At 24.8% G+C, this 15224-nt stretch overlaps 1 protein-coding gene across 2 annotated transcripts in view; it reads right to left on the bottom strand.

The window, feature by feature from the left end:
- Positions 1-13310: 13310 nt before the first annotated feature.
- The window catches only part of LOC109597866 (probable G-protein coupled receptor 158), a 65311-nt gene continuing 63397 nt past the window's right edge, over positions 13311-15224 (bottom strand). For both annotated transcript variants that reach the window (XM_049966493.1, XM_049966494.1), the window contains one exon: positions 13311-14919. In XM_049966493.1, coding sequence (XP_049822450.1) covers positions 14749-14919 — 171 coding nt within the window. In that variant the 3' untranslated portion in view covers positions 13311-14748. The remainder of the gene's footprint in view (positions 14920-15224) is intronic.

Genomic DNA, 15224 nt, shown 5'->3' with positions numbered 1-15224 from the left:
TGAACGACCGAGTGGCCGGTTACGTGGGACTGCTCGATCGTTTTGGTGATCGATGAAATGCTTTAATTACGTTGATAATGGCGTTTATTCGGAGTCAAAGTCCACGAGAAAATTATTAAATTGCAACTGTATCGGACCGCAAGCATGAATATCCATAAATTTCCTTTTTATACCTGAAGTACTGAAGAATAAGATGATAATAGTTTAAATTTACCAACAAACACTCAAGAAGGACAGTAATTCATTACAGATTCCTGTAATTTTTTCATCCTTTGCAATTTGAATATTAAATTATGATCATTATTATATATTGACCATCAAATTTGTATTTATTTTTCACATTTGTGAAGTTTTTCTTAATTTAAGATATTTTTTTTGTATTCTTTTTTTCCAACTTTAATTTATTGTTAGTAATATGGTTACTAATATTTCTATACATACTATTTAAAACTTCAATTATTTTTTTTATTTAAGGAATATTTTCTTGATTTTTTTCTTCCTGCTCATAATAATTTTAGTGAAATAATTACTTATTATTGAGGAGTCAATGTCCATGGGAAAATTATTAAATTGTAACTGAATCCGTCCGTAAGCATGAATATCCATAAATTTACTTTTTATACCTGAAGTACTGAAGAACAAGATGATAAATAGTTTAAATTTACCAACAAACACTCAAGAAGGACAGTAATTCATTACAGATTTCTATAATTTTTTCATCCTTTGCAATTTGAATATTAAATTATTATCATTAATATGTATTGACCATCAAATATGTATTTGTTTTTCCGGCTTTAATTTATTGTTAATAATATGGTTACTAATATTTCTATACATACTATTTAAAACTACAATTAATTTTTTTTATTTAAGGAATATTTTCTTGATTTTTTTTTATTCTTGCTCATAATAATTTTAGTGAAATAATTACTTATTGATTATTGGTCAATGTCCATTACAGATTTCTGTAAATTTTTCATCCTTTGTAATATGAATTTTAAATTATTATCATTATTATATGTTGTCCCTCAAATTTGTGTTTATTTTTCACATTTGTGTTATCAATCGTGTTTAAATTTAGTATGTATTAACCTAAATTATTATTGTTGTTGTGGTTATTGTTACACTGGTGTAGATTTTGGGAAGTCCTCTTCTTTATCCTGCCCTATTTTCTACGGAATTGAATATTTTTAAAACTATTACTTTTTATATTATTCGAACAATTTAGAAGAAAAAATGTACCCTTGAATAATTTTGATTATCACAATCGTTTCTGAGATATTTTACATTTAATGCTTCAAATATTCTAAATCTAATATCTTAAAATTGATACCAAATTTTGACAAGCTTTCATACAAACACATTAACTAGAGTGATTTACGTCCAATAAGGATGAAAATGTATAATTTTTTTTCTTTCTTCTGAAAAAAACGGCGTAGACTCCTTTTTTGCTCAATTTTCTACGCCACTGAATATTTTTTAAAACTATATAGCTTATCATATTCCTTGCACAATTTAGAAAATATGTGTTCTCGATTAATTTTTGTTTAATACTGTCGTTTTTGAAATATTTCAGTTTTAATGTTTATTTTAATTTGCTTCAAACACTAAAATTGTAATATCTCAAAAACGGTTGTGTTTATGAAAATTAATTAAGAATACATTTTTTTCTAAATTATATAAAGAATATAAAAAGCTTAATAGTTTTAAAAAATATTAAGTGTAGTAGAAAATAGGGCGTAAAAATGAAAAATAACCCATAATCTACGCCACTGTATCATTAATAGATAAAGTTTAATATATTCAATTATAGGTATGTATTTTAGGATAATGCATACCAAATTTAAACACGATTGGACCAAAGGTTACGAAAATATGAGAAAAAAAACAACTTCTGAAATTTAAATTTAAATAGCTGCATTTTCTTCAGAAAAAACATTATAAAAAAAATATTTAGATTTTCGACATTATTGAAATTTTAACCACCTATTTTAGAAACACCTAAAAATATGTATAATAGTTGCAGAATTTGTCATATATTGTACTTTTAACTTTTGTCTCTATTATTCTCTCTCTAGTATTTAAAATTCCATTATAAAAATATTTTCATTTTCCAGTGGATAATAATTTTATTGAAATATTTATTGTACATCGAAAATTAATTAAAATTTACTTATCTTATAACTCAAATATTTTTAATATACTTTTAAATTATGATTTTAATATTTGTAAATTCAATTTTTGCTATTTAAAAATATTTTCTTGTGTTTTCTTCATGAATTTAATAATAATTTTATTAATATATTATGAGATATTTAAGTAAAAACAACAAATTAACTAGAATTAATGTTGTAATTTAAGGATACTAAAAATTTTAGTATATATTTAAATTATGACTTTAATGTTGTGAAGTATTTGAAACTTCCATTATTCTATTTAAATATATTTACTTTTTGCTCATAAAATAATATTGAAATAACGAAAATTGGCTACAATTGATGTTCTAACAGGATACTAAAATGTTTAACATACTTTTAAACTGTTTATTATTTTCTCTGTAATATTTATTTTTCTATAATTGAAAATATACATTTTATTTCATTTAAAAATATTTTTGTAATTAAAATTTAACAAGAATTCAAAAACAGAAAAAGATCTTAAATGATTACATTTTTCTGTCAATTTTGCATCTCTATATTTTATTACAATTTTTAATTACTATTTTTTTCGTTTTATTTCGTACTTAGATTCGATCCCAAAGCTTTAAACTCTACTGTTATTTTAACCCACAATAATTTTCCCTTATAAATTAAATTGAAGCTGTATTTTGTACATTATTTTCTCTAGAATTTGGAAAAATATATTTTTTTAATTAAAAAATAATTTGCCAATATAAATTTATCAACAAAAATTCAAAAACAGCAGGAAACAATTCTGTAAATTTTGCATCCCTTTATTTTTTATTGCTCTTTTAATTTTATTTCGTCAATGCCTTCCATAAGGTACAAACCAAGCGTTGGTTTAAGTTTATTTAATTTATTTTAATCCACAATAAAACTTCAAAAATTAAAAATTAAATTTTATTATGTACATTATTTTGTCTAGAATTTGAAAATATATAATTTATTTAATTTAAAAAAAAATTTCTAATTTAAGTTCATCAAGAAATATTCAAAAACAGCAGAATACTATAAATTATTACAGTTTTCTGTAAATTTTGCTTCCCATTATATTTCATTGCTTTTTCAAATATTATTTTTATCATTTTATTTCATCATTTAAGTCCTTACATTAGATCCAAACCAAGCGATAAACCCACAATAATTTTCCATTACAAATTAAATCACTAAAACAATCAAATTCAAACTTTATTTTGTACATTATTTTCTCAAGAACTTGAAAATATATATTTGTTTAATTTAAAACATATTTTTCTAATTTAAATCTACTAACAAAAGTTCAAAAACAGCAAGAAACAATAAATTATTGCAGGTTTCTGTAAATTTTGCATCCCCTTATATTTTATTGTTATTATTAATTATTATTTTTTTTCGTTTTAATTCGTCATTTAAGTCGTTCCATTCGATCCAAACCAAGCGTTAAACTCTACTCTTATTTTAACCAACAATAATTTTCCATTACAAATTAAATCATTAAAACAATTAAATTGAAACTTTATTTTGTACATTATTTTCTCTAATTTGATAATTTTTTTCTATTTTAAATTTACCAACAAAGATACTAACAGAGCACGAATCAATAAATTATTACAGTTTTCTGTAAATTTTACATCCCTTTGTATTTTATTGCAATTTATAATCATTTTTTTGTTTTATTGCTACACTCGATTCCAACCCAAGCGTTAAACACTACTGTTATTTTAACCCACAATAATTTTCCATTACAAATTAAATTACTAAAACAATTAAATTGAAACTTCGAGTTGGATTTAATAGTACAAACGATTAAACTTTAATTACGGCACAAAATCGTTTACCTTATTTGTATTAGGCATTAAATAAACGTTGCATCCAGTGGTTTAATTATGATTAATGGTTTTAATAAAAACTTATCAGGCTTTGCTCAAATTCATTATGTAATATGCTGTTACATCTCTATCATCGTTGAGATAACATGGAGATAACCATTATAAGTTAATGTTCAGACTCGGCTAATAAAATGGCAATAAAAAATTACACAACTAGTTTGATTTATCTATTTTTTTTTTTATTTACGTATTTACGTAGTGCATTATGGCCTAAATACTTTGGCCAGAAGTAACTGTTTGCGAAACGTTAAACATTAATTTTACATTAGTAAAATTTATGGTGTAATTTTAACCTAATTAACAATACTTGACACGATTTCTTTATGGGCTTATTCTTAATCTCAGGTTAATCTTAATTAATTGGTTAAATTATAATGTTTTAACTGTTTTACACGATTAGTTTTTAAATTATTAACATGTTTAGGACGTAAAATGATTGGTAATTAAATGGCTTTTGGTACAACGGAAATGTTTTGATTTTGTGATGATAATGGCTGGAAAGTGTACTTGTTACTACATAGTTAATAACTGTTGTTATTTGTTATCGATAACAGTACAATCATGTAATTAACGTCTGTCAAACCAATATTGCTACCTTATTTAGTTTTAACTGTTAAAATATTCTTCCATAATCACATTTATGGACAACAATTGTTGTTGATTTTAATATGACGTTCCTTTTATCCAATTTCTCTCGTAAACAACCAACTAAATCGGGTTAGTAGTTAATATTTCGTCAGTCCTTCGACTTGTCAGGTGAATAATCCGCTCAAGTTTACGGTCAATAATGAGGGTCATTAAGATTGAAATAGTAAGAGGCACATTCGGTGTGGATTTCCTCCGGTGAACGGTAATTGGACGAATTGAAAACGATGTTCGCACTTATCTAGAACATTAATTATATTAAAGAGGTATCTTGGCGCAACTAGTTTTTTACTCGGCTCGAAAATGGATACACTCGTAACAAATCTATCATTATTGGCTACCGTAAATGCGGAACGCGTTATTAATCTAGTTCAAATAAATAAACATGTGCGAGGACGTCGAAATTCGACGCGTCCCGTTTTTCGCTGCGACAGGACCCCGGATGAAACGAATGCGTGGGAAGATCGACGTGTCGTAACTGTACATGAACTTAAGCGTTTTAAAATTTTGAACCGTTTAGCGCAACACCGGAGTTAATCGTTGGCATCCTGGGACAAGAAACATGTGTTCTTCGAAAATTGTTAATGGTGTTGAGTGACCAGTTTTGAAATTACTTTGTTGCACACACACACACACACACACACACACAAAACACATGTGAGTGTCTGTGAGTCAGGAAAAAACATTTGCGAATACCTGAATGGATAATTATTCGATTCGGACCGTGAAATCTTCCGATCCTGAAGGTCTGAAAGAAGATTACGAAGATTAGACAATGCACTTTTAACAATTCACTTACCTCTCCGGCCTAGGTTAAGAAAACTGTACAAAAACCTGTTCAAATGCTTGCTTTATTTTTAATAACTCAATCGTGAACCAGTTATATTGGCCATTAACTTTGTGATTTGCGAGGGTACGCCAGATGCACGAATACATTAATTATAGCGGCATCTCGTCATCGCATGATTTATATTGTATGTTATGTTTGATACACGAAAAGTGTGTTAAACATAACAGTTGTGTCGTTGAAATCTAATGTGGTGGATGCAGGTGCCACCGTTGACCAAAAATTTTTGTCTGTCCGATCGTGGTCATGTAATTTCAATATTTTAATGGTCATAACAGTTTATCGCACCACGAAGATTCATTTCTTTCGGAACTAACAGGATTGACGCAGTACATAAATTTTATGGAATAATTACGTGTAGAAACCTACAATTAATTTTTACAGTTTCCTGTAAATTTTGAATCTTTCCTTATGCACACATTCCTTAATCAAAACTTATTATATTTTTTAATAGTATTTAATTTTACATAATTTATTTAAATGCTTTAATGATCATTTGTTTTGTGAAGTTTACTCATGCAGGAAGTTAAAATCTTATGAACCCATAATTAATTTCTTAATTTATTTTAATTGTTTGGTTACAAATATTATTTAATTTACTCATTAAATATAAAGTAAAGAGAAAGTATTTTATATGCAAAATGTAAAATTTTTATCATTGAATTATTATGCAAACAATATTATTTGTGTTAATTACAACGATTAATTTCACTTTTCTTCAATATAACTTTCATGAAGAACATCAATTTAATAAGATTTTTTGTGTTCTTTATTACACTAAGTTTAATTAAATTATACAATTTTGTGTAAACTTTGAATATTTCCTTGTGGTTAGTTTTTTTATTAAAATTCATACTTTTTTAATTTATTTTATACTAATAATCACACTTAAATGTTTATGAAGTACATAAATTTAATGGAATAATTAGTGTAGGAACCTGCAATTAATTTTTACAGTTTCCTGTAAATTTTGAATCTTTCCTTATGCACACATTCCTTAATCAAAACTTATTATATTTTTTAATAGTATTTAATTTTACATAATTTACTTAAATGCTTTAATGATCATTTGTTTTGTGAAGTTTACTCATGCAGGAAGTTAAAATTTTATGAACCCATAATTAATTCCTTAATTTATTTTTGTTTGTTTAGTTACAAATTTTATTTAATTTACTCATTAAACATGAAGTAAAAAGAAAGTATTTTATATGCAAAATGTAAAATTTTTATCATTGATTTATTATGCAAAAATATTATTTGTGTTAATTACAACGATTAATTTCACTTTTCTTCAATATAACTTTCATGAAGAACATCAATTTAATAAGACTTTTTGTGTTGTTTATTACACAAGGTTTAATTAATTTTTACAATTTTGTGTAAATATTGATGAAATTTAAGCACACAATCCTTAATCAAAATTCATAATTTTTTATTAATATTATTTTTAAATATAATTTAATTTTACATAATTTATTTAAATATTTTAATAAACGTTTTTTACAAATTCCATCATTAATTTCTTAATTTATTTTACTTGTTCGGTTTCAAATTTTATTAAACTTACTCATTAAATATCAAATAAAAAAAAAAGTATTTTATATACAAACTGTAACATTTTTATCATTGAATTGTTATGCAAATAATATTATTCGTGTTAATTACAACGATTAACTTCATTTTTCAAAATAACTTTTATGGAGAACATCGATTTAATAAGATTTTTTGTGTTGTTATTACATAAAGCTTAATTAATTTTTACAATTTACTATACTAAAATTCATGCTCTTTTAATTTATTTTATATTAATGATCACATTAATATTTTATGACATTTGAATAAAGTACATAAATTTAATGGAATAATTAAGTGTAGGAACCTGCAATTAATTTTTACAGTTTACTGTAATTTTTGATTCTTTCCTTATGCACATTTATTATTATTATATTTTATTATTATTATTTTTTAATTTTATTTAATTTTACATAATTTATTTAAATACTCTGAACGTTTGTTTTATGAAGTTTACTCATGCAGAAATTTAAAATTTTAAGAATTCCATCACTAATTTCTTAATTTATTTTACTTTGTTTGGTTACAAAATACTTATGTAGTATTTTATATGCAAACTGTAAATTGAATTATTACGCAAACAATATTGTTTATGTTAATTACAACAATTTCACTTTTGATTATAATTTTTATAAATAACATTAATGTAATAAGAATTTTTGTGAAGATTAATACAGAAAGCTTAGTTTAAGCAATTTCATGTAAATTTTGAATATTTCCTTATGGTATTTTTTATTATTAAAATTTATCCTTTTTTTTAATTTTTTATAATTTCTTTATTTATAAAATTCATTTAAATAAGAAGAAATAGTTTTCCTAGTCATAATTTTATTAAATTTAAGAAAATTTTGTATATATGAACTGCACAATTTCATTTCTAGTTAAAAGGATTAATTTTACTTCTGTATAATATTTTTAATATCATATTTTTGATTTATTAAATACAGAAAACTGTAATTACATTTTACAGTTTTCTGTAAATTTGAACCTATCTTTACAGTTACATTTTTTTGACAAACTAAATGCTTTCTTTCTTTTTGTATTAATATTTTACAATTTTGGTAATAAGCCACAATTTTATTAAATTTATTTATTACACGACATTTTAAAAGAAATAATTTGACTCATACATTCAATAAATTAACCATAATATTGATAGATATTCTCATTATAATTTTATTAAATTTAAAAAAGAATTTGAAGCTAATTAAATATAGAAAACTGTAATTAATTTTTACAGTTTTCTGTAAAATTTGAATCTTTCCTTACAGTTACATTATTTTGACAAATTCATCCATTTTTAATTTTTTTGTATTAAAAATAGATAATTTAGTTAAACCATAATTTTATTAAATTTACTTATTAGGCAAAAATTTATAAGAAACTATCTTACTCATAAACTATATTCAACAAATTAACAATTAATATTGTTAGATTCTCTCTCCATAATTGTATCAAATTTAAGCAAAAATTCGAAGCAAATTAAAGATTGAAAACTATAATTAATTATTAAAGTTTTTTGTAAACTTCTAATCTTTCCTTACCCTTATATTCTTTTGACAAATTCATACTTTTTAGTTTTTTTATATTAATATTAGATAATTTAGTTAATAAACTATAATTTTATTTTATTCACTTATTAGATAAGAATTTATTAGAAACTATTTTACTCGTAAATTATATTCAACAAATTAACCATAATATTATTAGATTCTCTCACCATAATTTTATCAAATTTAAACAAGAATTCGAAGTAAATTAAATATAGAACTGTAATTAATTAAAACAGTTTTCTGTAAATTTCTAATCTTTCCTTACAGTCCTTCCTTCTTTGGACAAATTCATACTTTTTTATTTTTTTTTTGTATTAATATTAGATAATTTAGTTAATGAGAAATAATTTTATTTTATTTACTTATTAAATAAGAATTTATTAGAAACTATTTGACTCATAAATTATATTCAACAAATTCAACACAATATTGTTAGATTCTCTCACCATAATTTTATCAAATTTAAGCAAGAATTCGAAACAAATTAAATATAGATAACTGTAATTAATTATTACAGTTTTCTGTAAAATTTGAATCTTTCTTTAGTTGTATTCTTTTAATAAATTTACACTTTTTTAATTTTTTTGTAATAAAATTAGATAATTTAGTCGATAAACTATAATTTTATTTTAACAACTTAGTGGATAAGAATTTATTAGAAACTATTTGACTATATACAATAAATTAACAATAATATTAAATATAGAAAACTGTAATTAATTGTCACAGTACATATAAACTACACGATGTCCATCATTAGTTTAATAATAAAAATGTTTGTGTTAATAGAACGTTTAATCTTACTTCTGTGTAACCGTTTATTATGAACATATTTTTGAATGATTAAATATGTGAAATTATAATGAGTTTTTACAGTTTTCTATAAAATTTGAATCTTGCGGTTACCTATTTTTTGATGAAATTACTACTTATTATTATATTATTATATATTACGTATTTTAGTTAATAAACCATAACTTTATCAGATTTACTTGTTAGACAAGAATTTAAAGACAAATATTTTATTCATAAACCGCACTTAATTAATATAGAATAATTTAATTAGATTTACTCATTAGACAAGAATTTAAAGGCAAACATTTTACTCATAAACAGCAAAATTTCCATCATTAAGTCCACACCGTAATAATATTATTCGCGTTAATTAGAACGATTAATTTCACTTCTGCGAGTCGCATCCGTGTAAGTTGAACAATCGTGCGGTTCTTTTTTTCCTTCGTTCTGATGGGATTCATATAATAACACTAGAACAAATCGGGCTGATGATTTACCGCAAATGGAACAGCATAATTTTATTTTTACCATTATTTCGTACGACCCGTGCATTATTCATGAACAAAAGGAGGAGGCAGATGTTGCCGGAGTGATACACGGCGGCGCTTGATAACATTGATTAAAATCTAATTCGAAAAGGAACAACGTCCATTACGATAAATCTGACCTAAATTTATACATTAAAATGTTCCGCGTACCGTGACGTCTCGTTATTATTTATGTTTATTATAAGTATTACGAATTATGCACGGCTATTGCACTTTATTTTATTCAGGTGTAGTACCCACAATCGGGTGGTACAACAATGGGATGTGTGGTTGTTGAACAATCGATGTGGGACAGGTCTGAATCAAAAGGATTGAAATTAAACGATAATTTTCCACAAAAAAAAAAACTAAAATAAAAATAAATCAACGCAGGTGTCAGAAATGGAAACTGTTAAGTTTAACGGCCATGTAATGTGGTCAAGTTGTGTCGCGTTGCCGAAGTAATCGATGCGGCTGAAAGATCTGTTCAGTTTTATGGCATATTATACCGCTTTTCATTTCATACACGTAGACGAACAATAAATAAATCTCGAACTGTATTTTCCCCGACATTTTAAATGTATCAGCTGTCCCGCGGAATTTTGCAAAATTTATTGGCCGACTCCCGTTATGTAAATATTGGATATTATAAATATTATGCGATGCAGCACGATCATTGTTAATACGGAGAATTATTTGTACGAAACTGTAAAAATCATACTCAGTTATATAAATTAATAGTTTTAGTACGGTTAAATATAATTAAGCGAAAAAATGGATTAGAGCAATAATGGTAATTAATCCGCGATTTCTAAAGTCAGGGTTGCGAATCTAAGTGATGAGTTTGTAACCGTAAAATTAGAATATCGTGAAGGCAAAAAATTAACAGACTGTAAATAATGACAATGTTCCTTATTTTTTATAACACTTTATTTTAAATAAAATGTGTGACAACAATAGATAATGTATGCGTACAAAATGGAATAAATACATATTTATAAATTCGAAAGTAAATTTCTGTCAAAACTCATACAAAAAAGGGACGGGTACATTTATTTCATTATTTTAGACATACGTTTAAAATAGTATTATTTATAAAAACCATTTGTTATACATAGAGTTAATTTTGTATAAATAGTATCATTATAAAATATAGGAAACTGTAATTGGTATTTATAGTTTCCTGTAAATTTTGAATCTTACTTTTCGTTACAGACATTTTTGCCAAATTTTAAACATTTTTTTTAATTTTTTTTTTATTAATACTACATAATATGGTTAATAAAACCTAATTTTTATAAAATTTAGACAAGAATTTCCATTATTGATTTAATAATAAAAATATATTATGCGTTTAATAGAACGATTAATCTTACTTCTGAATAATGTTTTGATTTTTTTTATCAAAAATTTAATATTTGAAATATTAAATATAGAAAACTGTAATTAATTTTTACAGTTTACTGTAAATTTTGAATCTTTCCTAGTGGTTACAGCCATTTTTTAAAATTTATATTTTTTTGTATTAACATTATTTAATAGATAATTTTATTAAATTCATTCATTGGACCAGAATAAGATTAATCTTATTAACACAAACATTTTTATTATTTAATTGATGTTGGACCTTGCATAGTTCATATGCATTTTATCAGAAAAATGTACCCATAAGGAAAGATTCAAATTTTAAATAAAACTATAAAAACTAATTATACATTTCTGTTTAATAAATCAGAAGTATGTTGTTCATACTATGAGAAAATCTAACAATATTAATGGTGGTTAATTAATTAAACGTAGTTCATAAGTCTTTCTTATAAATTCTTGTCTAATATGTAAATTTAATAAAATTATGGTTTCGTTACTAAATTATGTAATGTTAATATAAAAAAAAATAATTAATTATATTAATTTTAATTATTAAATATAGAAAACTGTAATTAGTTTTTACAGTATCCTCTAAATTTTGAATCTTCACTTGTGGTTACATTCGTTTTTAAAATTCATATGTTTTTGTATTAATATTATATAATTTATTTAATAACTCATAATATATTGATTAATATATTTTGTGTTTACTTCCGAATGAGATTGTTATCATATATTTGAATTATTAAATATGAAAAAGTGTTTAGATTAGATTTTACAGTTTTCTGTATATTTTGAATCTTTCATTGGGGTTATATTCTTTATTCAATATTCATAATTTCTTGTATTAATATTACTTAATTTATTTAATAAACAATAATTTTATTAAATTCATTCATTGGACCAGAATTTAAATGCAAATAATAAACATAATTTCAATAATTATGTATTATTTATAAAAAATTACTTTACTAGAAGGATTAGTCTTTTGAACAACAATTTTATTAAAAATAATGCATTATTTGATGTAGTTTTTATAATATTTTTTAAATTTTGAATCTTTCCTTATTATTATATTATTTTGTCAAAATTTATATATTTTTAATTTTTTTATATCAATATAATATAATTTACTTAATAAACCATATTTTTAGTTTACTCAGGCAAGAATTTAAAAGTAAATAATGTGCATATAAAGTACATAATTTCAATAATTAATTTGTTAATTATAATGCTTTTTGAGTTAACTAGAACGATTAATCTTGAATTATAGAATGTAGAAAACTGTAATTAGTTTTTATAGTTTTTTATAAATTTTGAATCCTTTCTTTTGCTTACCGTTTTTAGTAAGTTTACTCATTAGACAAGATTTTAGAGGCAAATACTGATCTTTAAACTGCACAATTTCATTTAATTAATTTGTGAATTACAAATTTTGCTTCAACAAGAAGGATTAATTTTACTTTTAAACAACATTTTTATGAAAAACAATATATTTTGGAATGATTGAATATAGAAAACTGTAATTAGTTTTAATAGTTTTCTGCAAATTTTGCATCTTTCCTCTACGGTTAGTCTATCATCAAAATTCATACATTTTAAATTTGTATTGTATTAATATTATATAATTTACTTAACAAACCATAACTTTATTAAGCTTATTCATTAGGCAAAAAATTTGTAAGCACATAATGAGCATATAAACTACACAATCTCAATAATTAATTTATTAATTATAAATTTTTTTGTGTTGCAACTACAACAATTAATCTCACTTAACAACATTTTTATGAATAACATAGTCTGAATACATTTCTTATTTTGATATATTAACATTAGATAATTTTATTAAACTCACTCGTTAGAAATCTATCACATCCGTAAAATATTTGTACCGTAAAATTAGAAAAATATGCTGGGGGCAAAAAGCAATTTGTAAATAACGACAATGTTCCTATTTTTTATAACACTTTATTTTAAATAAAATATGTGACAACAATAAATAACGTCTATGTACAAAATGAAATAAATACATGTCTATAAAACTATACAAAACACTGGCCGAATTCGAAAGTAAATTAAGGAATTTTGTTTCTGCCAAAAATATTTTTTTGCAACCCACACAAAAAAGTTGGGAAAAGGTACAATCATTTATATTATTTTTTTTTTGGCACATGTTTTAATATATTATAAAATTACTATTAACTACTATAATCTTTAATAAGGACCGTTTCTTTGGGAAGTGTTCAAGTATTGTTTATAAAAAAAACAATTTGTTATAAACAGAAACTTATGCACTTCATTGCGATAATTTCCCGGTGCAGTATCCAACTGTCCATTGTTATTACAATAAATAATGACTCTAGTTATTAGTTACATTATGTTCAAGATTTAAAATTAACACATTATAGGTACTAGTTACTTTAGAATCAACTTTACAATGCTTATGTTTTCGCATTGGATAAATGTCAAAAATAATCAAAAACTTTACAAAAAACCATTTGAATACCTATCTAAATTTATGAACTAGATCTCATAATCATGGATTATAAATATTCATTTAATTCGCCAAAGAATGCTGCGTATGCTAAATATGTAATTTACATATTCATGTTCTAGGGGGTGCATCCTTCTATTTTATTTTCTTGTTCAATATTTGACTATTTACATGAACACTGATATACGATAATCTTTGGTAACATGACTAGTTTCTACATGCATAAGTAGTCAAATATTTTTGATTTTTGATTTTAGGTGAGTCCTAACTGGAAATGAACTAAAACAGCAGTAGCATAGGACTAAATTGGTCCCTTACCATTTTAAACTACACAAACTAAATTGAATTTGAAGCTTTCTAATACTAAGAAATTGTACATTTAAGATATACATTAGCCATTACTTATGTTTTGTTTTTTTTTTTGTTTTTAGAACAGTCCTACGAAGCCAATCGTAAACTGTATAAAATGTAAATTGGACGATTTCAAATGTGCTCAGGATATTTTGAGTGGTTTGATTTATTTTACAGTCTAATATCCTTCGGGCAGGATTAATGGGTTTTTTTTAAGCTATTTTTATTTTTAATTACACTGCACATAATTTACAATGTGTGACAATATTAATTTGGTTCACGACAACATCAAATACAAAAAATATATATTTCATTTTGGTTACGTTCGTTGTCAAAACAGTGATATAATAAATTTAATAATTCCACGTCGAAAGATGCGAACCTTCAGGTCCGTTCAGTTTTCCCATCACGGCTAACCGCCCCCCTCCCCCCTCGTCCCGTCGCGAAGCTTAACAAACCGGAAACTGAAAAATGTGATGGTGGTCGGGTTACAAATATTTGTATTGATGTGACGGTAAACCGAACTAATATCTGGGTTGCGGGTGCTATTTGACGTCGCTGCTGGTGTGGGTGGTGGATGGCAGGTCCGCGTAGACGGCGCTCGGCCCCTCGTTGCTGCACACCGAGTCCTCCGGCGTCCTCGACGGCTCCGCCTCCGTCGTCTCCTCCGGCTGCTGCTTCTGCCGTTCCCTGTCCCTGTTTTTTCCGTGCAAGTTCTAAAGCCAAAACATATTTTTTTGTTTTTTCGTTTTGTGTCATCACAAATTGGGTTAATTAGTTTGGCGGACGGGCGGCCCGGAGGCCGATGCGGCGACGGTCCTTGATTTTTTCACAAAGTTAATAAAAAATCAAGTTTTTTGGGTGGAAATAAATGGTGCATGTTGGCGACACGTTAACGTGCTGACCATGGTCACTATGTAAAGCATTCGTAACAGTAATAGTGAATGGATGTGGGGCAGGAAGTAGTATAATATCTGAAATATGCCTTTATGTCGTTTTGCCGTTATTTAGAATATATTGC

This window comes from Aethina tumida, chromosome 4, assembly GCF_024364675.1.
Source record: "Aethina tumida isolate Nest 87 chromosome 4, icAetTumi1.1, whole genome shotgun sequence".
Taxonomy (NCBI): domain Eukaryota; kingdom Metazoa; phylum Arthropoda; class Insecta; order Coleoptera; family Nitidulidae; genus Aethina; species Aethina tumida.
This window is presented reverse-complemented; position numbering and strand designations above follow the sequence as displayed.